This window comes from Trachemys scripta, chromosome 4, assembly GCF_013100865.1.
Source record: "Trachemys scripta elegans isolate TJP31775 chromosome 4, CAS_Tse_1.0, whole genome shotgun sequence".
NCBI lineage: Eukaryota > Metazoa > Chordata > Testudines > Emydidae > Trachemys > Trachemys scripta.
Window position 1 is genome coordinate 64,304,477 of NC_048301.1, and position 25,432 is coordinate 64,329,908.

At 43.1% G+C, this 25,432-nt stretch overlaps 1 protein-coding gene across 5 annotated transcripts; it reads right to left on the reverse strand.

Annotated features, from left to right (window-relative positions):
- Positions 1 to 4,132: 4,132 nt before the first annotated feature.
- Positions 4,133 to 25,203, reverse strand: DCAF4 (DDB1 and CUL4 associated factor 4). 5 transcript variants are annotated; one of them, XM_034769257.1, is made up of 14 exons: positions 25,057 to 25,203; positions 23,554 to 23,671; positions 21,779 to 21,870; positions 20,702 to 20,859; positions 19,052 to 19,134; positions 18,184 to 18,286; positions 16,675 to 16,818; positions 15,893 to 15,942; positions 14,188 to 14,267; positions 12,010 to 12,105; positions 11,802 to 11,899; positions 10,877 to 11,053; positions 8,920 to 9,034; positions 4,133 to 7,406 (listed from the first exon to the last, which is right to left on the reverse strand). In XM_034769257.1, the coding sequence occupies exons 2-14, from the start codon at positions 23,661 to 23,663 to the stop codon at positions 7,195 to 7,197; spliced, it is 1,518 nt and encodes a 505-aa protein (XP_034625148.1). In that variant the 5' UTR covers positions 23,664 to 23,671; positions 25,057 to 25,203; the 3' UTR covers positions 4,133 to 7,194. The 5 variants fall into 5 exon arrangements, with proteins under 5 accessions (XP_034625148.1, XP_034625145.1, XP_034625146.1 ...); XM_034769254.1 differs by lacking the exon at positions 25,057 to 25,203 and adding an exon at positions 24,975 to 25,046; XM_034769255.1 differs by lacking the exon at positions 25,057 to 25,203 and adding an exon at positions 24,975 to 25,024 and having other exon boundaries at positions 23,554 to 23,718.
- Between the last annotated feature and the right edge of the window lie 229 nt (positions 25,204 to 25,432).

Here is a 25,432-nt window from a genome sequence, read left to right on the forward strand (position 1 = left end):
GACTGACCAGTTCCCAAGTTGTTATGAAAGGGAGATTAGCCTGTGTACTAACAGCATGAAAGCTTTTGGGTTTTCCACCTGGCCATACAGAGAACTAGCTGTGGCTCTTTTACATGTAGTTCCCTTACCTCGAGCCTGCCTGCTAGAGTTTGTGCTGGCATCTCATTTTTGTCTATTGAACATCTTCCCTTTTCAACGTGTAATCGGACAACCTATGCTTTTAATGACTGTAACGCCAGCTAGTGTAGCAATGTGCTAGTATCTGGAGTTAAGCCTCTGTCAGAAGCAATTTGGCCCAGATCCTCAAAGATGCTTAGGTGCCTTAATTCCCATTGATTTCAATGGGAGTTAGGCACCTAAACACCTTTCAGGATCTGGGCCTTTGGTAGCAGTAGATTTGTTCTTGCCTGCTGCTAATGATTAAAAGGGATTGACTGGATTTTCATTTTGATGGGAAGAAAAAATCCCCTTTTCCTCTCACGGTTTTACTTTTTTTTTCTCTAAACAAGTACAAAAAGTGAAAGTAAGGTAGAATTAGATTTGAAAAATTTTCATTTAAAAAAAATTCATGAAAAATTACTGAAATGGGAGAAAATATATATCAAGGATGGCCAAACGTACTGACCATCTGAACCGCATACAATAATCTTTGGAAGTTCGAGAGGCAGGCACACCTATTGGGGCTCAGGGCTTTAGCCCTGCAGTGGGGTGGTGGGGCTAGGGTCTTCTGCCCTGTGGGGAGGGGGTTCTCGGGGCTTCAGCCCCACAGGAGGTACTTGCTGGGGTTCGGGGCTTCAGCCCTGCTCCTTCTGAAGGCCCTAGCCCCAGCAGGTGTGCCCTGTAGGGCTGAAGCCCCTAGCCCCACCACAGGGCAGAAGCCCTGAGCTCCCCCAGTTTGGTAGGTGAAAAATGGGGTGGGGGGAGGAAGAGGGGCCCCGCAAGCTGCACTTAAACTGTAAAAGAGCCACATGTGGCTCGCAAGCCGTGGTTTGGCCACCTCTGAAATATATATAGTTGGTAATTTTCCACAAAAGGTCCTTAACCTTTGCTCATCAGTTTGTGCAGGGCCATACCCATTGATGCCGAAGTGCTACTGCTAAGGGCTTAAGAAATGCAGGTTGCTGAGAGTAACTAGCACAAAGTTACAGCAGGTGGAGCTAAAAGTGATTGAAAGCATCAGTTTTTAAATGAAATGAAGATGTAAAACAGCTGCCTGTGAAAGGTACTATTGGGTAGAGCAGGGCAATGCCAATTGTATTTTTTACATTTAAAAAAAAACACACTAAAGTAAGGGGAGGGGTCTTGCTTTCCTGCTTGTTGCCAAAATCAAATAGACTATTCGTTTCAATCCATTTCACATTTTTCAGCAATAGCAAAAGAATCAGAGATTTTATTACAGAATGAGAGGGAATCATACCATGCATATGCATATAAAAATTACGATCTTTCCCCAAACATCTCTGCTTATTACAGAAAACTATCCTGACTTGTCTATTTTGTTAGTCACCAAGCATAAGCCACATAATTGCATTTTGGGACTATTCAAGTTCTTCACAGTGGAAAGACTTCAGCTGAGAGATCCCAGCAATGCCAGAAAATGGGAAAATTACTGTAGTCAAGTCTTGCAAATCAACAATTCACTGTGACAGGAAGTTAATGTAAGTTAACAATGTGGCAGCTGCCAAAGAGCAAGATCAGTTATTGCAACTAAGCAATGAAGTGTATTTAGTTTTCTCACTTCTACCATCCATTGAAATGACCACTACCAATATGAACAATTCCCTTACAAAAATCCAAGTATATGGTGTAACAATATCCTCTCCAGTGTAATAAATCATTTGATCACTGCACTGAATTACAGATTGTCACTAATTAATGTAGTTTACATATTGAATAAATAAAAATGTATCCGAAAGCTCTGCTGTTGCAAAGCTGAGCTTGTAGAATTCAGCTTCCTTTAGAAATCAGAGTTTTATTGGAGTTAAATAAGTCCCATCTGGCCCCCCCGTCTTTTAATTGTAGAAATTTCCTTTGGGAGGCTTTGAACCCTGATTTCTAATACTTCCAAATGGGTGTTAAATTCTTCCATTTCTACTCTGAAAAGCAGTTCTACAGTGGCAGACTGGATTTCTTAATGGGAAGCAGTAGTACCTAGAGGGTGGCTGTCAGAAAAACATCACAATTGTTCACAGCTACAGTGATGATACAACAGTGACAGATAGCGTGGACAGCTGTGGTCTACTGGTTGGAACACAGAAAGTCAGGACACCTGAGGTCTATCAGACTCTGCCTCTCACTGACTTGCCCACACCCTGAAAACATCACTTAACCTCTCTGTAACGTGAGGATAATAATTTTGTGAAGTGCTTTGAAATCTATGGCTGGAAAAGGCGATCTAGAGAAAGTAAATTGTGCTGTTAGCAGATAAGTCTGGATCCTGCAAACACTGATGTGGGTGCTTAACTTTAGGCATGAGAGTAGGCTCATTGACTTCAAGCCCGTGAGTAGTCAGATTGAAGTGATGCACATACACAAGTGTTCGCAGGACTCAGCTTGAAATGGCACCTGCCACTGCTAAACAAGAACACCATTTACTCAAAGGGCCATGTTATGAAGTTTTGTTTTTAAAAATTCATTTTCATTAGTAAATCTTTAAACAGTGGTATTCAAACTAGCCACTGCAATTGTCCTTACTTTGCAAGACCTGTATGTGGAGCAATGAACTAATATGAAAGGCCAGGAAGCTTAAACTGATGTTGGATTCATTCCTAGGGCACAAATAAATTTTCATAAAATATCAGGGTTGGAAGGGACCTCAGGAGGTCATCTAGTCTAACCCCCTGCTCAAAGCAGGACCAATCCCCAAACAGATTTTTACCCCAGTTCCCTAAATGGCCCCCTCAAGGATTGAACTCACAACCCTGGGTTTAGCAGGCCAATGCTCAAAACCACTGAGCTATCCTGCCCCCCTTTCAGCAGGAGATGAGGGCACTCAGCATTTTACAGGATTGGGCCTACAGTTCATAGTCATGAATATAATAGCAGACCACTGATGTTAATCAGAGTTTTGTCATTGCATTTTGTGCAGCCAGGACTTTTCTCCATGGTTCTGGGGTTGTAGGCAGGGAGTGAAAGAAAAACAGCCAAGGAGAAATACTGCAGCAGTTGCACTCAGTAGGAGTAAATAGGAGAAAACTATTTCACTAGGAGGGTGGTGAAACACTGGAATGCGTTACCTAGGGAGGTGGTGGAGTCTCCTTCCTTGGAGGTTTTTAAGGCCCGGCTTGACAAAGCCCTGGCTGGGATGATTTAGCTGGGAATTGGTCCTGCTTTGAGCAGGGGGTTGGACTAGATGACCTCTTGAGGTCCCTTCCAACTCTGATATTCTATGATTCTACCCACCTCGTCATTCCTGTAACTTTTAGGTTTGGGGCTGCCATTTTTCAATGTTCCCTTTGTGACTTAAGGAGCTCAGTGCTAAAAGAGAAATCTCACTCAGGGCAGAGATAAGTGACTAATAAGAGGATCGTATGCTGCTTTCAGTACCTCATGGCACATATAGTAACATGTTTCACTAAGGTAACAAACAGACTCATTCTCTGCTGAAATGAAGCTATAACTATGAGGAGAACAACTGGGTGTCTGTAAGGTTCTTTACTTCAGTAAACCTAGAGGGGCTCTTCTCAGAATTTCTGCTTGATTCCTACATCAGTGTAGTCCCAAGCCCCAACAGATGTCAGCTAAGTGCTGTCCAGCCATGGCTTGCCCCTGGACAAGGCCCAACTTCTTCCCCTCACTTTCTGGGAAACTGCACTTGTTGCTAGGACCATGTCCCTATACTGGCATTAGATAGCAAGCAGTTGGGAAGGACCCCACCGCAAAAACGTGGAGTTACGCTTTCTTTTGAGGGTATAGGGACACAGGAAGCAAACAATTGCTGCTGGTCCTTTAACAGGGAGGGAGCAGCTGGAGCCACTGCTGTTTCTGGGGGAGGGGGCGGGGGGAAGGAGCAGAGTGATCTTTTGAAGCATAGAGGAGGCAGATAGAAGAATGTAGGGGCCAGCTATAGGAGGGGAAAGCAGTGGGGATAGCAGTAGCCACAGCCAGCAAAAAGGTAAGTGCAGATGGTGGGTTTAATTGTGGCTGGAGAAAGCCTTGATTTATTAATATTACCATAGCACCTAGGAGCCCCAGTCTTGCACGTTGGGCTAGGTGCTGTACAAACACACAACACAAAGACAGCTGCTGCCCCAAAGAGCTTACAATCTAAGTACAATACAAGACAAAAGATAATGCACATATACAGCCAGACAAGGGAGCACAAGGAAACACTGGGACGACGGCCAGCACCATAGGCTGTGGTCTCTCAGCACATCAGCAGCCTAACTACTGTCAAGTTTTTTGCAGGCATCCTGGCAAAGGAGGGTTTGTAAGACCATCATGAAGTAGCTTTGAGGCTGTTTACAGGAAGCCCCTCCAGAGCGTGAGAGGCAGCATGGGAGAAAGCATAAAAGTGCTTGTTTGAAAAGTTGAGTGGGCAATGGAGAGTGGCATGATGATGGGCCAATCAGAGGTGAGCACTAACAGCTCAATAGCAATGAGAGATGATTGGTAGGGGCGGGCATAGAAAATGAAGGGCTTTTAAAGTGAAGACAAGCAGCTTGTGTTTGATGCAGTCTCAGAACCTATATAAAATAGAATGCAATAGGGAAGGGGGAGCAAGTGTAGGGATGCAAAGAGAGGGGTAACAAGGTCAAAGCGACAGGCTAGGAAAAGTATCTTTGCAGCAGCATATTGAATGGTAATGAGAGGGGCAAGACTGCATTGGTCAAGCCAGGGAGAAGAATGTTTCAGTAATAAAGATGCAATATGAAAGCCTGGACAAGAGTTTTAGCTCTGTGGATGGATAGAAAAGGCTGTACTTGAGAGGAGATGTGTGGAAGGAATCTGCAGAATTTAGATGTAGGCTGGATATGAGAACCTAGAGAGAGGCTACCTACAGGCCAGAATGACAGGCAGGGTGACAGTGATATCCACAGGAATTGAGAAAGGGAATAGTGGGAAGGGAAGATTTAGAGCTCCGTTTTAGCCATGTTGAGCTTGAGCTGATCACTAGACTTCCATTAGGCAAATGAAGAGAGCCACTTGAAGTTAAATGTGTGTGGTTTTGAAAGCCTGGCAGTGCAAGTATTTTTCATGAGGGCTAATAGGCTTAGTCCTTGGGCAAACAGGTGTTTGAGAAGCAGAGCTTAAAAATTTCCCCATCTTCCTCCGTATGAGTAGAGCCCTGCGCAGATACAAAATTTGAATCTGCATCCATCTGCGATCCACAAAAATGGTCTGCGGATTATCTGCGGATTTGCAGGGCTTTACATAGGAGCGAGTAAACAAGCATGCCTTACTGACCGACGGAGACTGAACCAGGTCCAGTCTGGCATTTCCTGCTAGACCACAGTCCTTCTGCTGGGACATCAGGGTAGAGAAAGTAGGTTATTTTGAGAATGCAGGAGGAGGACATTAGGACCTTTTTTTTTCTAGCTGCCTTACCTACTGGCTGCTCAAAAGAGGTTATTCCAGTGCCCTTGGCCACGGCCTGCACTCCCAGCTCTTCTTTTGTACCCCCATCACAAGCTTAATTAGAAGCCTTAGCTGGAGGGACTTTGGCGGGGGTGGGGATGAATGTGTGTGCGGGGGCTCATTATGAATGCTTAGCTCATGGAAACAGCAGGCACAGCAGCTGAGCTTCTTGCATTTAATGGGCTTTGCTGAAGGGGAGTGAAGAAAGCACTAGAAAAAAAACAAGATGCCTTCCTGCCACACTTGTTTTAGCTGGTGTTCCCACATCAATGGTACACAAATAATCCAGGATCATTATCCTATCTAGGGTGAGGGTCTTGACTACAGCTGGGAGAACAGTGGGGGAGGGGGTTCTAAATGTACTGCTTTAAATTCAAGAATGAATTTTGATTCAATGGAGTTCCTAACCCCCTGTTTATTTTGCTTTCGACAAACGTTCAAGCAGCTCAGGGGCTACTAGCAGAAATGCCTCTACAAAAGACATTTTAAACTTCAAATACTCCAAAAACCAATTCTCAATTGAACAGTACATGGTAACAGTCACTATTCGTACCAAGTTGTACTGGATATGGAAATCATTTACTCAATCCAACTGAAAAACAAAAAAAAATCTCAATGATTTAAGTATATAACCAAACAAAACATGAATTGCAAACTGCAAATATTCTCAACGAACAGCCACAAACAGACCAAGAATTAGTAACTGAAGGAATTAGCCTACTTATTTGTTCTGTAAAGTTAATTTGAGTCCGTTTTAGCATAAAAAACTGTACATATATTATTCACTGGCATTTGTCCAGACACAACTTTCCCGCTGAGTGACTTTTTTCCAGTAAAGGAAGCACTCTCCTTAATGTTTCACTGTTCTAGCAGGGACAGAGTTTTGTATTTCAGCAATAAGTGGTGGTATGAATAAGACGTTTGAAGACAAAGATACAATGGCATAGAAAAGGGGGGACAGCATGCTGTGTTGGGAGAATGCAGAGAGCATCAAAGGGGATGGGGAGTAGAAAGAGGGGGGGCTCAGAGGCAAAGTGACTAGGCCTAGAAAGACGCTACACAATGTCAGTGAGTATGGAGCCCTGTGAGATGAAAAGAACTCCTTATATTAAATACGTTCACTGTAATCTCTGAGGTTGCTTGTGTTCCTGGAAGCCTGACTGTTCCAGTTTTAACCAGTCTCTGTCTGGTATTATAGAGCAGCCTTACTTATTGGGCTGTCTGGGGTGCTCTCCTCTCATTTCCTTTTCATGTCTCCCCCTTATTGGAGAGTCAGTGGAACAGTTAGCTTTTCCTATTCAACTTTTGCCAATGAGTTTCAGCTACTGGCTGAAAGTCAGATCCCACAAATGATCCTTCTTTCCAAACTCTCAGCTGAATTAAAAAAACATGTACTCTGTAGGAACAGTTCGTTACTTTTATTTACAACTGCCTGGTAGTTTTAGAGCAGATACAGTAGAAAGTTGCTGAGCCTGCTGGGCGAAGTTCAAAACTCCACAGACAGAGCAGGCAGGGCAGCACCACAGCTTGAGTCAATGCAATGGTGACAATAAGAGGCCACACCTAACAGTTGTCTCTTGAGTCACGCAGGGGGGCTGGAAGATCCGTATACCCGGTCTAGGGACATGGATTATCTGAGTTGTAAGAGAAGTGGTAGAGATCCTGCTTGACTGCCATGAGGAGGCCAGGAACTCCTCGTCTGCCTCCGAGTCTCGAAGAGAACACCACACTGGGGATGGAGTCCCTGGAGGATGGGTGTGGAGAGGGAATCATTCTGAGCAGATGGGCATCTTGGAGACTCCAAATTCTTGTGTAACAATCCTGACCAACTGGAGAGGAAAAAGCACTGCAAATCAGGACAAGGAAATGCTTCCACACAAATGATCATAACCACCTTTGAAAAATTCTGGTCCCAGAAGAGGAAAAAGGTATTTAATACACTATAACAAAAGAACCATTGCCCATCTCCATCCATGCATGAAAAAAATCCTGAGCTCCTCCAAAAAGGAAAAACATGACTCAAATATTTTACTCTACATAGGGTGGGATGGATAAAAATAACTGTAGGCAAGATCTCAAAAAATCAGGCAACATAGAGCTTAGTACGTCACTATCCAAAGCAGTATCCCCACTGCTAGGTTCTTTATTATCAATCATAATGAAAAAAAAAAAAAAAGCTCTTACCATAATTGTGCTGCTTATGGCAAATGCTAGAAAAAGCAAACAAATTCAGGAATATCTTGGTGTTTCTATAGCCCCTGTAAAGGGGTTCCCTTCACTGCAGCAGCACCTCCTGGTGGCCAGGCATGGTGTATCAACTGTCTTTTGGTGTGACACCCCCTAGCGACATGCACTCTGTCACCACAGTGGTGCGTCTTCCCATAACTCAGCCCTCCCACCAGGTCACAATATTTATATCTGCCCCTTTTGGGGTGACAGAGTACAACCAAACTGTAGTCCAATTACCTTATTGTAGTCTTCCTTCCGTCTCTGGGCTCTTGTCCTTACACCCCTTACCACAGGTGGTTTCAGCCCTACCTTTCTTGGTGGCTGGTAGGGGAACCCAGGCCCTCCCTCTACTCTGGGCTCAAACCCAGGGACCCTGTAAGCTGGCAGCCAAGGCCTACTCTCTCAGATTCTTTGCTGCCTCCCTAGATGCTTCCTACCTCCCCTATCCCCCCAGAGAGTGACTGCTGGCTCTCTCCCTGCACCCTCTTTCTGCCACAAACTTCCTAGCATTATAAACACAACCCAGGCCCTTCCTCAGTGGGGCTTCATTATCAGTTAAGCCTGGCTCTCTTGCAGATGCTGACAAGTATCTTAACTGACTTCTCAGGCCCACACGAATCCCTTCAGAACCTGTGTGGGGTACACATCCCATCACATTCTCCTTCATCCTACTGTCTCCTTTGGATATCAAAGAAAAGACCCAATATACTCCTGTTATTTAATATGACTTTCCAGGACATCTATCCTTCTATGTAAATTAGTTACCCTTTTTATGGACTCATGAAAAGGTTTAGTACTGTTTTCTTTTACTTCTAAATCAGACACTTGCCACTCTCTCTCTTTCATTTTGTCTTTCAATGTCTTTCCTAACTTCTGACTGAGAAATCCTACTGGCTGGAGCATCTCTTTTGAAACCCAGAGGACCATCCTCATAATTAAAATGCATCCAAATCATTTTTGTTTTGAGTTACACACTTGTGGTTTATTATGCTGTTTCCAAAGCCAGAAAGGAATGAATGCCCACGTAATTTCCAATAGCCTATCTCTACAAATGCCCCACATACCTGGGTGTAGAGAACCAAACATACATGCACTATGGAAAAGCTGACACACCTGCTGTAACAAGCCCTTCCTCCTCATTTATTTGCAGAGGGAGAGTAGCATATTCGTTATGATGGCCATCATACTGTTTCACACACTTCACTGCTCTCAGGTCCCATAGCTTTATCTGTAAGTGGAAATGGTAATAGAAGAAAGGCCATTTTAGTAAAGCAGGGGAAATTTTTGACAGTCGTTGCTGGTGATAGGGAGAGAAAGGAGTAGACACCCAAAGTTTTACAAACTCCTAAGTGAATTCCTTCAGTTTTGGAATTACCATCTAGACACCGTTTAGGATACTGGCTGTGGAAAACCACTTATAGAAAGGCTCGTTCCATTTGTTTTATTGCAGGCAACTTGTCTAGTGGATTGAGCAAAGGACTGAGTTTTAATTTTGCTCTGCCACAGACTAGTTGGGTGGCCTTGGGGAAGTCACTCTACCACCACCACTCCATCCCCCATCTCTGTTTACCCATCTGTAAAAAGGAGATAATACTGCTTATTTGCTTAACTCACAAGGCTGTGGTGGGGAGTAACTGATTAGGCCATGTCTACACTGGGGGCACTATAGCAGCACAGCTATGCCTTACCTACCTATGCTGCTGTAACCATGATGCAGACTACAGCAATGGAAGAGATTTTTCCACTGCTGTAGGAACTCCATCTCTGGAGCATCAGTCACTATGTCGATGGAAGCATTCTTCTGTCAACCTAGCTGCGTCTGCACCAGGGATTAAGTCAGCATAGCGATGGTGCTCGGGGTGTGGATTTTTCACACCTCGGAGTTCCATACCGATGTTGACCTAAATGTGAAGTGCTAAGCATTACTAATCCCTTTTCTAGGGAATGATGCAAGAACTAGCTAGTTGGGGCAATGGAATATAACTTTTGTGGTACCATACGCTGCCCTGGCAACTTGTTAGAAGCCAAAGGAAAAATGAACTTCTGTATTTTTCTGCCTTTCTCTCTCCTTATCTGTCTTCTCTGCCTGTCCTCCCTGTTTTACCTCCTCCATAAACTCCACATTCTCCTCTCCTTTATTCTCTATTTGCCCCTATTCGCCTTTAATTCATTATCAAAATATCTTTTTTAGTGGATCTCCCAGCTCTTGAATCCTCTCTGGTGGAGTTGCTCAGGAGGATCTACATCAGACTTCTTATAATGACCCACTGACTAGCAAGTAGCATCTCCATCTGAGTCAGGGAATCCCAGTAGAATTCCAAGTTCTTGAGTGAGCGTGTTGTGGCTGTTCCAGTGCTTCGTGCTCATACACCAGTTGGAGAAGACAAAGGCCATGTCTACACTAGTGAGCTTATAGCAGCACAGCTTTACCTGTGCAACTGAGCCGCTGTAAAATCACTCATATAGCTGCTCTATGCCAATGGAAGAGAGCTCTCCTGTGGACATAATTAAACCACTTCCAACAAGCGATGATAGCTATGTCGGCAAGAGAGCGTCTCCCGCTGACACAGCACTGTCCAAACCAGCGCTTAGAATTATAGAATATCAGGATTGGAAAGGACCTGAGGAGGTCATCTAGTCCAACCCCCTGCTCAAAGCAGGACCAATCCCCAGACAGATTTTGCCCCTGATCCCTAATTGGTCCCCTCAAGGATTGAACTCACAACCCTGGGTTTAGCAGACCAATGCTCAAACCACTGAGCTCTCCCTCCTCCTGATGTGTTTTTTTCACACCCCAGACACAGGTTATATCAACAAAAGTGCTAGTGTAGACATAGCCAAACTCTAAGTATCTCAGAACCAGGAGTAAAGATCAGAGAATACAGACATCTGCAAACCAGTCACAACTTCCTTCTGACCAATCAGTGAGCTGGGAAAGCTTTGAGAGATTGGTCAGGGGACAAAGAAGAACTAACAAACTCTCTAAAGACAGAGACATCCTCTTTCAGGTCTTTCATGGCCAACAGAACATATGAGACACTATCTAGCTTTCCATAAAAAGAAACTCTACCTTTCCAGCCATGTCTGCTGCCATAAGATAGTACTCAGCTTGGAGAAGGCGCACAGATGTGACTGCTGAGTCATGGAAGAGACGGACAGCTTTCCAGCTGTGGCCCCTCCGGCTGCGCTGACGAATGTCAATGCTGAAAACCTCCCCTGAACGGCAGCCATTGTACAGCACTGGAGTCTAGACAAACCAGAACATGCAGGGAGATGAGTCTTGTAACATTTAACAGTATCAGACAGGTTTCTCTAGTCAGTTGTGGCCACTTTCGTAGGAAGGGTTCAAGTACTAAGATAGCCCTTCATTGTAGTGCCAGAATATTATCACTGTACATGGAGTATCACAAGAACAGAATTGCATAGTCACGTTGCAAAACATTGCAACCAACTTAGGACTTTCCTTCTGCTTTCAAACATTTAGCAGTAAAAAAGCAATGGAAGCTTGGTCTGATCAGGGGAACAGAAGTTGAGAGTCTTAAGTTCTAGTTACATCTTTGCCACTAACTTTGACTCTGAGCAAGTCATTTAACCTCTCTCTGCCTTACTTTCCCCATCTGTAAAATGCAAACAATATAGATACTTAGTGTGTGTGAAGTGCTTTAAGATACTCAGATAACAGGCACTATGACTTCAAAGCCGTATTATACTTCCTTGCATTTGTTGTTTCACTTTCTTTTTAACCCTTTTCTATTTAGCAAAATTGATCCCGCCCCCTCCATCCCACCCCACAATTCCAATGGAGCTTGAAATCAGTGTAGCTTATTTTTGTTGCTTTTCCATGGTCAGCCACATCATCAAGTGTCAACTTCATTACTGAGCAGCTACTGAAGCCACCACAAAAAGTAGTCACAGTGAGTATAGGGCTGCTGGTTCCACAAAATCAGCAATGCATACATCTCTCTAAGAAATCAAAGGCCCATGTCCCTTTCTACCTGGGTAGCAAACTGTTGTGCCAGTACATCACTGCTTGTTCCAAATGTCTGCCGATGACCAGTCATTGCATTGGTCACAAGGACTCGTCGCATCAGCCCTGAGAAAGATAAAACAAATACATGGCCATCATTTGGGCAATACAGCTTGGAGGCTATGATGGTGGTGATCTTTCCCCTTGAGAAGTAGTACAAATACATTCCTGCTTACCTGTGCTGAAGCAGTTATCAGCCTGGGGGTTCAGGCACCAAGCACAGGACCAGGCAGTAGAAATCTTGAAGCTGCACAGCATTCCAGGCTGATCTCCTAAGAGTGGCAATAGGGACGAGAACAAACTGTGAAGCCCCCAGGCACCACAAGGAGATGTGGGAGGAAGCTTCAAGTTAATTGTGCCCCTAGAAAATTTCACCAGGCCTCCGTACCTCTTACAACATTCAGGTTTTCTGCTTCCACTGCACTAAACCACCCAGTTACAGGCCTATTGCTACCCACCCTGTTCTTCTGGAAACAGAAGATTTCTCTACCTGATGCTTGAGTGATTGCCAAAGAACACTGCCATGGAGAACTACTCTGTAGTCATAGGCATGATTCTGGGGGAAGGGAGGGAAGACTGAAAGAAATAGCTACACAATGCACCCACATTCGCAAGGTTTATAAAAACTGGGTATACACAGTGCTTTAATACAACTGCATTGGAATAAGGACACCATTTCGGCTTCCCCAACAGCCCAAAGCCTGTCTATGCCCCTGCCTCTCCCCTTGACTGAGAATTCATAAGGATTTTCAAAAAGTAGCACATTAGGCACTAAAATTATGTTCATGTGGGGGGAAGGAATGGGGGAGAAGTGAGGAAAGCTCTTGTTTGGACAAACACAGCTTTGAACATGCTACACTGGCCCTCCTGTCTGCTGAATTAGCAAAGTTTAATTATATAGCAACACACGAGATTTGCATTGTTCCCTCAGCTCCCAACCCAGTTCAAAACTAAATCCACTGACCGTTCCTAAGTGTGCAGTTTTTATTCACTTCACACAAGTATGTTAAGGCCAAGCCCTCAGTTTAGGGTTAGAGATGACACTGCAGATGTCTTATGTATCTGAAAGCTGTGATTTTCCAAAGATCTTAAAACAGTGGTCCCCAAACTGTGGAGGAACATTCAGGGGGACACAGCGGGGCTTGGGCCAGCCCCCACAGGAGGCAGGGAGGGAGCACCACCCAGCCCCACTCTGCCCCTTGTTTGGCTCTGGCCCCGCCCTCTACCCCAGCTGCAGCTCAGGTGCCGGCTGCAGCCCCGTTCCTGGCCACAGCTCCAGCCTCAGCAACTGACCATGGCTCCTGACCACAGTTCGGAGTGTGTGCACGCACATGGACAGGTTCCATTATGGGTAAGGGGGGGCATAATGGAAAAAGTTTGGGGATCACTGCCCTAGAACTACTTTTGTCAACTGGTAAAGCATCCTGCAGTCTTCAAACAGCAACCCTTCCTGTTAGCACTAATGCTATGTGACTGTTTTTAAAAAGCCTCTGGAAATAACTCATGTATTCTCACCCCATCAAAGTGCTTTACATGTCTGACGAAGACAGACACTTCTGTGATGTAAATTTAACTGTGGCCAAACTTGCACAGGACACAAAAATTAGAGGTGTAGCAAAATTTGAGAATGATACTACAAAGAGACCTGGAGAGAGCAGCATAGTGAGGACTTAAGTCAACTAAGGGAGATTCCACCCTTATGAAAAGGAACAGCATGAATACAACATAGGGGAATGTAGCCACACCCACCAAATTAAAGCCAATTTATTTTAACCTTCTCTCTTTAATATTCATATGTTTTCATATGACTGGACACTATACACAGTGCTTGCCATAGGCTGGGGATGGGAGATCAGTACTGGAAGAGGAGCAGAGGGACCTACAAGAGGACTGACATCTCAAATAGTCCCATCAATAAATGTATGTGAACAACTACTGTGGGCAAAGGTCATATCTGGGAGAACAATTGTGCACTGGTTCACTCCATTTGAAAGGACCAGATAGTTTGAGTGAGCACCTGTTGGGCTATCTATCTATCCAGGTTCTATGTATTAAGGGAGGCCAAATAGCTTACATAGGAAAAGTTCCAGATAAATATTTACTATATAGGCAAGTACATTTTCTGCCAAGTACCATACAGTTAACAACTGGTGCCATAAGTGATCCTTGTTAACTAGTTCCTAAAGTTATTACTATCCAAAGCAGTTCTTGGGCTTCATCACACAGTGTTAATATTCATTCTTGTGATGCTTACAAAACCACTCAAAGTATTAGAGAATGAAAATACAGAAGTCATCCCTCATTTAGGCCCTCTTCAGACTACAACTTCTAACCAGAACAGAAAGGTATTCTACCTGGGTTAGAGTTGCTGAATAAGGATGCTGGAAGCAGACTGGCACAGCCTGGAGTTTCTGCAATCCCCATGAGGCACAACTTGCTGGAGCCTGTTAAAGAAAACCAAGATTTCTCCCAGAAGTGGCACATGTTGCATAAAATTACTCGGGGGGAGGGAAGATGCCTCTGAAGCATGGTACACAATATTCTGTCCTTCAACACTGCCTCTCGGATGACCTTTAAAGTTATTTACAGTCACTAATGAATTAAGCCTCATCACACCCATGAGGTGTTCATTCCCCTTCTCTCATAGGAATTAGAGGACAAGATCTGTAATTCTAGGATTCTAGTTTTAATATTTAATGTTACCCAACAAGGAAGGAGAGTGGGAGGAATAATAAAATCTTTCCTGATTTTTCCGATCGTAAAATATCATCCACATATAGAACTTTGGAGAGTGAAGACATAAAAAATAACGTTTTCCAAACTACTTTGGGTCTGTCTTTCCCAGTGCATAAAAAAAATTAAAAATGGGGTTGTATCACATTGCTCTCTGGAGGTAGTAACAGGTATGCGCAGAATTTAAACTTATTTTTCCAGATCAGTGTGATGGAATTATGATCAATAGATAGGCGAGAGTGAAAACTCCAGGCCTGTTCCAGTGCAGGTCTGAAACACCACTCTGAAAAGTCCAATTCCTCTCCTGGTAGTATGACCATGACACTCTGCTCCCTCACGCTATCCACTGGCTTCTTGCCATTGTCTGAATAATTTTCATGAACTCCTTGTTCTCCCTTTCAAGGGCCTTCAGAATCCAACACTTGCCTACATCTCCCCCTGTTTGCTAATACTCCAGCACACACCCTTTGCCTGCCAACAACCTCACTTCCATGCCCCTTTCACATTCTCCCATTTGTGTCCCTGCACCTTCCACTCAAGCCTCCGTCAGTACAGATGTGCATCTTTTGTGTAGCATTCTGCCATTAATCTCTAATCAGACATTCCCCATTGCCAATCCCAAACCTGACACCCTGATAGGTTCACAAGAGAAAAACACTTTAAAGAGCTCTTCTGAGAGTTTTCCTACCCCAGCCCATTACTTTGTCATTCCTGCTATTTCCTCCCTATACCCAAAAGTGATTTGATGTAATTTATTCATTGTGTTAACTCTGAGGGTTAGGTTGTGAGATCCTTGTCTTTTGCCTTACTATATATCTGAATGCTGCCATGTGTACTTATGACTTAACATACTTTCTTTCAGCTTTAGGGCTTCTTTTGTTATTTTCCAGTGACCCATTAAGCCCTTTTGAGGCAGGTACTTGAGATTTCTTGTTGTTAAGTGGCTGTCAGTCAACCTGTAGAACTCTTTGACGGAGGATGTTGTGAAGGCCAAGACTATAACAGGGTTCAAAAAAGAACTAGATAGTTCCTGGAAGATAGGTCCATCAATGTCTATTAGCCAGGATGGGCAGGGATGGTGTCCTGAGCCTCTGTTTGCCAGAAGCTGGGAATGGGCAACAGGGGACAGATCACTTGATGATTACCTGTTCTGTTCACTCCCTCTGAAGCACCTGGCATTGGCCACTGTCAGAAGACAGGATACTGGGCTAGATGGACCTTTTGTCTGACCCAGTATGGCCATTCTTATGTTCTGTTTTGTGAAGCAATTTGCCGTCTAGTGGAAGCAAGCCTGAAGCTTTATTTATTTATTTTAAAAAAGGATATAAAACATGGGAATCTTGATGAGTCAGCGATGCCCAGCACACAGAATTCACCTACAAACAAAAGCAAGACAGACCAATACTTGCTGTCTCCTGTTTAATTCAGAGAAGTGCATTTTCAAACATTCCACATAAGTCTGAAAAACTGAGCACACACCCTTAGTATACTGGAGAATGCCAAGAACAACCTAGAAAATTACTAGTGATGACTAGCCCAATAAAGAGCCTCTTGCTAGTACTTGCATGAAGCTGAAAAAGGTCAGCACCCAAAAAAGTCTCCCCAAACCTGGATGGGCCCATTCAGCACACCTCTTAACTAAGACAGTTTTTCTCCGTGGAACTGGGCACCTACAGGTTGTCGTATTTTGGCCTAAAAGATCGTCCCATTCAAAGAGAGGCTTTTTTTTTTTTTTTTTTTTTTTTCTTTCTTTCTTAAGACAAAACAGAGCAAACAAATCAGCAGTAGAATTAATCCCTCTAGGCCTCTCTTTTCAAGTGCTGCCAAGAGTAATTCTGTGGAAATATACTGCTCATGAAAGGTGCTGGACTGACTGCTTTGCAACACCATTCTCCAAAAGCAATTCAGGAGTATCAGAGCTTAGGTCTCTGTGGATTCTAAATTTACTCAATCCCTTATTGCTGGATTCTTCCATTCTCTCTTCCTTCACCCTGTCCTTCCCTCCCCACTTCCTCATTTCTACTCACACAGCCCATTGTACAACCATTTTGAGAGTTCCAGAACGGAAGGAAATCCTCCTGGATGAGGAGCCAGTGGAAGAACCATACCTTGCGGTTTGTGAAGTACAGGTTGTCATACATCTCCACCGTGAGAGAGTCCTTCCCTAAGCCACTGAGGTTGATGATACCATATTTACACCCTCCATGTTCTACATCATTCACAGTGAATATCCGCTCACAAGCTGTGTCTGCCTGCAAAAGAAGTGCATCACTATGGGCAATTAAACTAGACCTGGCTTTAGGTTGTCTGCTTGGGTCCACAATGAGAAATCCATTAACTTTGCTTTCCCACCATCACCTGCACCACAGACACTGCATGTATGTGGCCATCTGCATTCTAGAGAGATTCACTAGAAAAACATTTAAGATACGCTATTTCCACTTCAACACATGACAATAATGAATGCTGTCTCCTATTGGCTGAGTTCTGGCATGACACTGTGGACAGATCTTGCTGTCATGAGGAAGCATAATCAGTAAGTACAGGCTCCAGCACATAAATGAGGCCTGTATAAAGAATTTTCATTCAGTGTAAATGTAGACTTTTCTGTCATTTGAAAGCCTCCTTCCCCTACTGGATCAGATTGGTGCCGTTGCAATCAAAGTGCTGGTCCTGAGTTCCAGATTTTGCTCTCGTTTAAACCAGTGGAAATTTTCAGTACCCCCATTGGCTTCAACAGCTTTCACTTACATGGACCGGATCAGCAGGGAGCTTCCAAGGCAGCCTCTGTAAGATGCCTGCCCTTGAAAGCCGCTTCACACCACAGCACCAGTCATAGCAGGAGCCATGGAGTAGGGGTAAGTTCAGGGCTTCTCAGTCCGCTTCTCCTCACTCCCATCTACATAGCCAGGACTCAGTGTGGGTGAGCTTCCCAGGTAGCCTCTGCTATCAGAAGTTCTCCCCCAACCCACAAAAACCCCCTTCAGATCAAGAGACTCATGATGTCGCTCTTAACATCTGCACAGACTTTCTGGACTATAAACTCTGCTCTAATCACCGACTTGACTCTTCCACCCCCATTCACTCCATCAATCTGATGCTTTCCCTTTCTCCTCCCTCTTTTGTTATACTCCATTACCCACCTACCTGTCCTCCTCTCTCACCAGCAGAGCTTGCCAATTATTTTCATGACCTTTCCTCCCACCCTTCATCTGGTTCTGTTTTTGCAGATTATAAACTCTTCAGGCTAGGTGTTAAGAAAGCACCCAGCACATTTTGGGCACTACCACAATATAAATATGTAATTCAGAGCAATATTTGACCCAAGGATTTATTCATTCCAGCAAAAGAGTGGAAAACAGTCAGTGCAGACTGCTTAAAGGAGAATGGTCACAGGGAAAAGATACCATATTCATGCTTAGCTGGCCCCAGAGCTCCCCAAATCTGGAATACCTTCTTTATGGGAGGAGAAACTGCCAATACAATCTGCTACAAAGAAAAGCATTTCCCAGTGTACATAACCTATATGTTGGGTTATTACAAATCCCAGAGCTCACAAGAAAATAACTATAGCCAAGTGCTCTCTAGCCTTAAAAACTGAAGTGCCCATAACATACCACTATTAGTTTAAAATTGTTGGTTCCAGTAACTGAGGAATCTGGGCTCCGAATCTCTACCTTCCTCCTCTGCATGCAGTTCACCTTTAATTCGTGGACCAATCTATAAAGGAAAACATGTTTAACTATGCTGATATTTAATGCCAATGAAAGGAATTCTGGGTAAAAAGCATTGAGATGCTTCTTTATCTCAGCAGGTTAGGCAGCAGGTAAACAGCTGGCAGGTTGCAGCCCCAACAATGTATAGCACGAGCAACCTTCAGATCCCAAGACTCAGAAAAGGTCACCATATATAATCTTCGGGGACCCCATCTGTACGTACACCAGCCTTGTCCCACCAATGCAATTTCCCAATCAGCTTCTACTGCAGAAGGCAGGTTGCTGGCATCTGCTGACACACTGTCTACAGTAGCACTCTCACTTGCACCACTGAAGCCATGGAAGTTAAGGAAAAGAGAAATTTCCTGTAGACTAGGTCCATTAAAGTATATTTACATAAGGGAAAACTCTACAATATGCTTATAAAGTGCAGGTGAGTATGTATTTATGTTAAGGATGGGAAATTTCGCACTCAAACTATTCAAAACCCGATGATCAGAGAATTTTTTTTGCATCTTAATTCTTGTCATTTTAGGGGAGACTTGATGAGCCATTGTGTAGGCATGTGCTGTATAAAATGTAATGGAAAAGCTGCACAGAAAACAATGGGCTGTCTTATCAAAAAGGCAGGGTATACTTTTGTATCTATTACTGATGCTTCCCCAGCTCTGTCCCTTACTGGAACAACAGGGTACGCTACAGATTAATGGCAAAGAAACATTAGCAGTCGGACTTTATAGGGTGAAAAAAGGGTTTGAAATTATCCTACCTGCAATAATTGGTGGAGCTGAGTAACCCTAACTGCCTCTTGCGTAAGACAAGTGATGAGTTCAATCCAGCTCTGGATGTTTTCTATTAAAAAAGAACAAATGAAAGTGTGCAATTATGTGTTTGCATAGGATCAAAAGCAGCCCATGGTCCCGTCATGTCTCGGATATTTGGGGAACAATTTATCCCTAAGCCCTTGCATTTAAAAGCTGTTTTTCAAAGGAGAACAAAGCACTTCCCACCTTGAAAAAAAAAAAAAAAGGTCAAAATATCCACTCTGAGGGGGAAAACGAATTATCAATGGATAAATTCCCTCTTGACCTCCAGAATAGTGTCTGGCTGCTTCCAAACACAAAACTAACTGAGTGCCCTTCAGTCTACTGAATTCCACATAATTATCCAATTTTTGCTTAATACTATGTGACTGTCTCATCTTGCAGTTCGAAATCCATGTACCATTTTCACTACAAAATAATGTCTCAAATTCTTATCTTAAATCAAAAACTCTGAAATACAATATGGCCACCTAATGCTGCCATAGAAACTTTAGCTTTGGCATTTCCTTTTTTATTTTAACTGTGCAACTTTAATGTTGCAATAATCAAGCTTTTCCATTTGTCATTTTACAGTTGGGCTGAATACTTTCAGTGCTCATGAAAGCAAAAGACGGAATAGTACATGGAGCTGGGGCAAGGCAAAGCATACCAGATTTTTACAATCCATTTTGTAGTCTTAACGTAGATTGAAAGTCACTTTTTAATCAAACAGGTAGTTGGAGCCTGACTTTCAGAGGCGCTGAGCACCCACAGTTCCCATTGAGATTAATGGGACCTGCAAGTGCACAGTGCCTGTGAAAACTAGTCCACTGAGGTAGTCACTTTTTTAATGGAGACATCGGTCTGACTCCATAGAGAAGGAAGCATATCCTGGCCCCAAACGATAGTATTTACTCTCTCTCAGAGAATTCATTTGTTCGGAAAACTTAAAAATAAATCAGTTAAAGAATTAAAATTAAATTAAAAATGGACTCTGTAAGAAGTTTAGAACCTTGTGTCAGACTTTTTTTTTTTTTGCCCTATGATCTCAGTAACAGAACCATAGAAACATCAAACTTCCCATAACTTACTAAAATCTTGTCCTTAAGCTACATTTGAATAAATGTTAAGGATTAATCATAATTTTTTTTTTATTCTTCATAGAAGTTTTTTTTCCAGCAGATGCTAAAGGACACAATGTAAAAAAGGACTATTAATCCTTAAAAATAAAAAATAAAAAAGCATATGCACAAGATTTTAGTGAGTTTTATCAATGAACTGTTTGAAGACTCTGTGACAGGGCAGAGTTAAGGTTTTAAGTTTAACCTTAATTGTGAATTTCCTGACTTTATCTACTTGGTTTTGAGATAATTACATCACCCCTGTAATGTATTTTACCCTAAATTACTGATTATGTAGTCTCAACCATAACTCCATCTTAACATAGTTTTTTTGGGTGGTATGAACAAATGTTTGAATATTTGACCTTGAACATCAAGCATTAGAGGCGATTATGCCAAAGCTGAAACTGGAGGGTTTTATAACCTGTAGCCCATCCTAGTGTCTTGGGTCACAGCACAGTAAAGTTTAAATGAAATTTCAGAGACAGAACCCACCTTCTTTTGCATTTCCTCCTCTTCTAAGAGCTTCAGTCTCTTGTACTCCATCTCTTTGTACTGGAGACTCTCTTTGGTGAGAGGGTTGTAGTTATTATGTCCAGGGAGCAGGCGGAAATAGCGGTTCTTTTCAGGGTCATAGTAAAATCCTGGTAGTTCTATAAAGAGTAAATACCAAACAAAATCAGATTGAGAGCAAACCTTTTCTATTGCCCTTTGACCTCACCCAATACCATAGTAGCAGCCAAGAGACAGCCACTTTGGGGATTCCAAGTCAAAAAGGACACAGAAACTTCTGCTTCCAGACTGGCAGGTCACAAATGGGGAGAGGTATTGATTACATTAATGGCCACCTCAGCAAAAGCCAGATCATGCTCCTATTATCTGTAGAGGAAATGTTATTACAGGGATATGGAGAGGGAGACCAGCTGTAATGGAGATTGAATTCAGCAAATAGAAGTGGGGAAATACAGGGAAAGGTGCTCCAGACAAAGACATGGCCCACTCTTCTTGAACATAAATAAGTCACAAAAGACACACTGTTGACAAAAAATTTTTTTTCTAGGATGCCCCAAACACCAAGAACAATGGACAACTGATCATCAACCAAACATAAAAGCAGCAATCCCTTTCCCCAGGACAAACACCTTTTCCTAATTACACTTCCCAAATCAAAGGCTTAGATACCTACAATCCATGAGACATTTCAATTGTGGACTGCGCTGGCTCACTCAGGGTACGTCTACACAGCAAAGAAAAACCTGCAGCTGGTCTGTGCCAGCTGACATGGACTTACAGGGCTCTGGCTATAGGGCTGTTTCACTGCTGTGTAGACTTCTGGACTCAGACTGGAGCCTGAGCTCTGGGATCAACACATCCCACAGGGGTGTGTTGTATTGTTATATTTTCTTTGTCTATTTAACATAACTCTTTCAATAACGTAACTTTTAGAAGATTTCTGCCACCGATGGCTACAGATATTAGAGAGGCAAAGTAAACTATGACAGGATCTTCTATCTTCATGCACCCAATGTTTAGGTGCTGATTTTTGGCCCCTGCACACAGTGGGTCCCTTACCAGGCACTGGAGAGCTAGGACATACTTCAGAAGAGGATCCGCTGTTGCTGGTGTCTGCATTCAGTGAGTTCCATGGTTCCTCTTGTTCACACCTAACAATAATGCACTGTTATGTCCGGCTTGCAAAATTGTCTTGAAAATTTACCAGCCCAGATGTAAGATTAAGATTATTCTAATGAAAAAGCTATTTTGCTTTGTTAAAAACAATGATTTTCCCTAGGTGAGTAGAATTTGGCAAGGCTGTTAAGTATATTGTGTATACACGGGATATGTACACAGAATGAACATACAATGTGACAATAGTAATACTTTATTTTCATCTTCAAGGTATTATATAAACAAAAGGTTTAAAAGGTCATCATCATCTTAAAATCTAGTCAATTTTACCTGAAACTACTTTTAATGTTTTTTTTTTTTTTTTTTTTTAATATTGTACAACTGCCCTGAGTTTTCTTGTCAATTTTTGTGATTTGCTCTCTCCCTGCCTCCATGTTGTTATGTAAAAGATCCACACAAATAACAGGGGAAAACACACTATCTCTACAGTGAAACTGACACTATGGGTGAAACCTTGGTACTGCTGAAGTCAATGTGAGTTCTGTCTTCAGTGGGGCCAGGATTTCACCCAAAGTGTTTTGAAATGCACAAAGTAAAAGAACTGAAGAGATCAGAGAAAATTACTTCTTTATTTCAATTACAGTGAGCTTAGCTATTTTGTGCAATAACAGTAGGTAAAAGACTTTCAAAACAGCAGTAAGCTATTTTAAGTTGACGAGGTCCTTTAGGTTGAATTTCCCTGGGTTATTTTCTTAAGATTCTATTTAAAATTACATGCATAATGTGTTGTTAATTCTCAATGTTTCTGTTCATACTAAGTTCTGTAATGGATCTTATAGCCTGTCATTCTGAAAGCAGAAGGTCAAGCTGGCTTAGAGGCTGCATGATTTAGTGTTCTGAGAACAGGATTAGAACCAAGGAACTTCTTAATTCTAATACTGGCTCCACCACTGTCTTGCTGTGTGGGATTGAATTAGTTACTTAAAGGACAACAATTAACACACAAAAAAATCCCTTAAATCTGAAACCCTTTTTAAAACCTGTTTCCCCTGTATAGTCAGAATGAGGGTCCAATCCTGCAAACACAGGGGGAGGGATAGCTCAGTGGTTAGAGCTTTGGCCTGCTAAACCCAGGGTTGTGAGTTCAATCCTTGAGGGGGCCATTTAGGGATCTGGGGCAAAAAAACAACACAACACTGTCAGGGACAGTACTTGGTCCGGCTAGTGAAGGCAGGGGACTGGACTCAATGAGCTTTCAAGGTTCCTTCCAGTTCTGTGAGATATATATTATAAAACTTTCCATGTGAGTGGTCCCAATAAAATCAATGGTTCATAATGTTTGCAGAATTAGAGCCTTAGTCAGTTTCCCCTGCTATTTGTGTGAGTGAGTATCTCATAGCAACAAGGGAGAGAAAAAAATTTAATGACACAAAAAGTTATCAGAAAGACTCACAAAGGCAGGTGTAATATGTAAACAACTTTTTATTGTAAAAATGGGCTAGATTTCAAGATAACAGAATCCCTATAAACTTTATCTCAGTTTCCCAGTCTGTAAAAAATAGAAAATACATACCTATTTTACAGTAAACATTAACAAAACAAATTAAGAAATACAAAAAAAAACCACCACCCCCAAAATCCCAACCTTCCTTCCCCCATACTACCTTTGTGAACTGTCTTAAAGCCCACAGATAAAGTATTAAGCGGTGTACACTTGCCTTTCAGTAAAGCTACAATGGTTGGGTCTTCTGTAGTGGTTGGGATGGTGGGTTTGTCTGCGATTGCTCCACCCCTCCTTTTCTTTACTTCTCCAATTGTTTCTCTTCATTCCTCACACTAAAGCACACAGATACATACACAACCACAATTTCAGTTCCAATTGTCTGCAAGGGTTCAACACACAGGGTATTCTCTTACTACATAATTTTCCTCATATTTCAAATTTGTCTTGACACACTGCTGGTCAAAACTAAAGAGACAGTGAAGGAAGAAACTTATTTTAGGATGAACACAGAGAGAATATAAAGGCCACATACTTGTAATATAAGTAGAGAAAGAACAACAGCTTGAATAATTTAAAATGAGATTGGACTAATTACTGGAGACAATATAGTATGCAATAATCCTTATTTGGCCCACAGGAGAGCAATAACATTTCTTAATATATGTTTTCATCTAATTTCTATGTATGAATGCCCAGGTACCTAGAATTTCTATGGACCAAATTCAAGCCTGGTGTAAACAACTGTAAATCAATGGAAATACTCTTCCTAACACCAGGGCTGAATTTGGCTCTACGGAGACAGTATGTTGGCAGCAATAATATTCTTCCCTGTCAAACTAAAAATTGCAGTGAGTTAAGTGCAGTGCTTCAGATTATAACATCACGTGCTTTTTAGGGTGTCTAGTCTCTTTCTGCAAGGAATTAAGATAATATCAGATTGATGGAAGGAGAAATATCAGTTTTACCAAAAAGTCTTATTTGCCTGAGTTTTAGTTAACTTTTGGCTAACCTATTTGTCAATGCTTTGGTTATACTGAATATATTTTAAATGATAAATTCTGGATATCCCCATGAATATAATACCTATTTTGTTTTTCAGTATTTTACTCTTGCAGCACGATGACAGAGACTAAGATTCCTGCAGCATGATGACAGTATGGCCTCTTGCAGCATGATTTACATCACAGTAACAATACACATAACACCCAACAGTTCAGATCAGGAGCAGTGTCCCATTATGCTAGGTGATGCATAGACACCTTCAACAATATGGTCATTACCGGGTTTTATGAATACACCCCCCCCCCCAGTAACATGAGTCAGGGTACATTACTTGCTGGATTTCCTGAACACAGAGTAGCCTGGTGATTGGCAGTGCTTTTTTTAATCTGCATTTCACCAACCTCCCTCTGAGAATCCCCCTCCTATACCTTCATGACGTGCACAGCTGAGGACCAGGTCCCTGCTTAACTGAGAATCTCCCCCCTTAGCCCCAAAGAAGTCAGGGCCCTGCCCACGTGCCCCTGCCCGGGGTCCCCCCCCATGGGTTACTGCCCGGCGGAATCATGCAGGAGCGAGGCCCGCACGGGCTGGGAGAGCCCGGCCCCCGTACGGTAACCCCCGCCCGAAACCCACCTCTCTGGGCCTGCTGCTCCCGGTCGCCACTCGCCACACGTGAAAACAGCCCCGCCTCCTGCACTCGGCTCCGCCCACTTACCGCTCCCAGCCCGCTCACTGGTTCAACTGTCATTGTTGTAGGCTTCTGATTGGTTCTTAACAGTATCTATCATATGACATACTGTTCGCCAATACGGCCAAGAGAGCAAAGGGTCAGACCTCAGGTGATCACTCGCTGGGGTGGGTGGGTCATGTCATGTCACGTGACGGTCGACGGTAGAAGAACGCCGCGGGCCGGTGTGCCCAGGAATGGGGTGGGGAGTCTGGGCCGCGCGTGCGCAGTTGCAATGGTTGGGGGCGCCGGGTGGCATCGCCTGTGACTGCTAGTCGCGCCGCAGCCTGGGGCGGGTCGCCATAGCCCGCTCATTTGTTTGCCCGCGGCTGAGGGGGCCCGGCACCGGCAGTGAGGTTAGGGC

Excerpts from the sequence above, each read along its gene's own strand:
- DCAF4 (XM_034769257.1), bottom strand. The coding sequence starts at position 23,663 with ATGAAGAGAAACAATTGGAGAAGTAAAGAAAAGGAGGGGTGGAGCAAT. Across the intron at positions 11,054-11,801 it reads CACAACAGTTTGCTACCCAG|ACTCCAGTGCTGTACAATGG; the intron begins GTAGAAAGGGAC and ends TGGTTTGTCTAG. Across the intron at positions 7,407-8,919 it reads GGAAGGGCTTGTTACAGCAG|TTGGTCAGGATTGTTACACA; the intron begins GTGTGTCAGCTT and ends TTTCCTCTCCAG.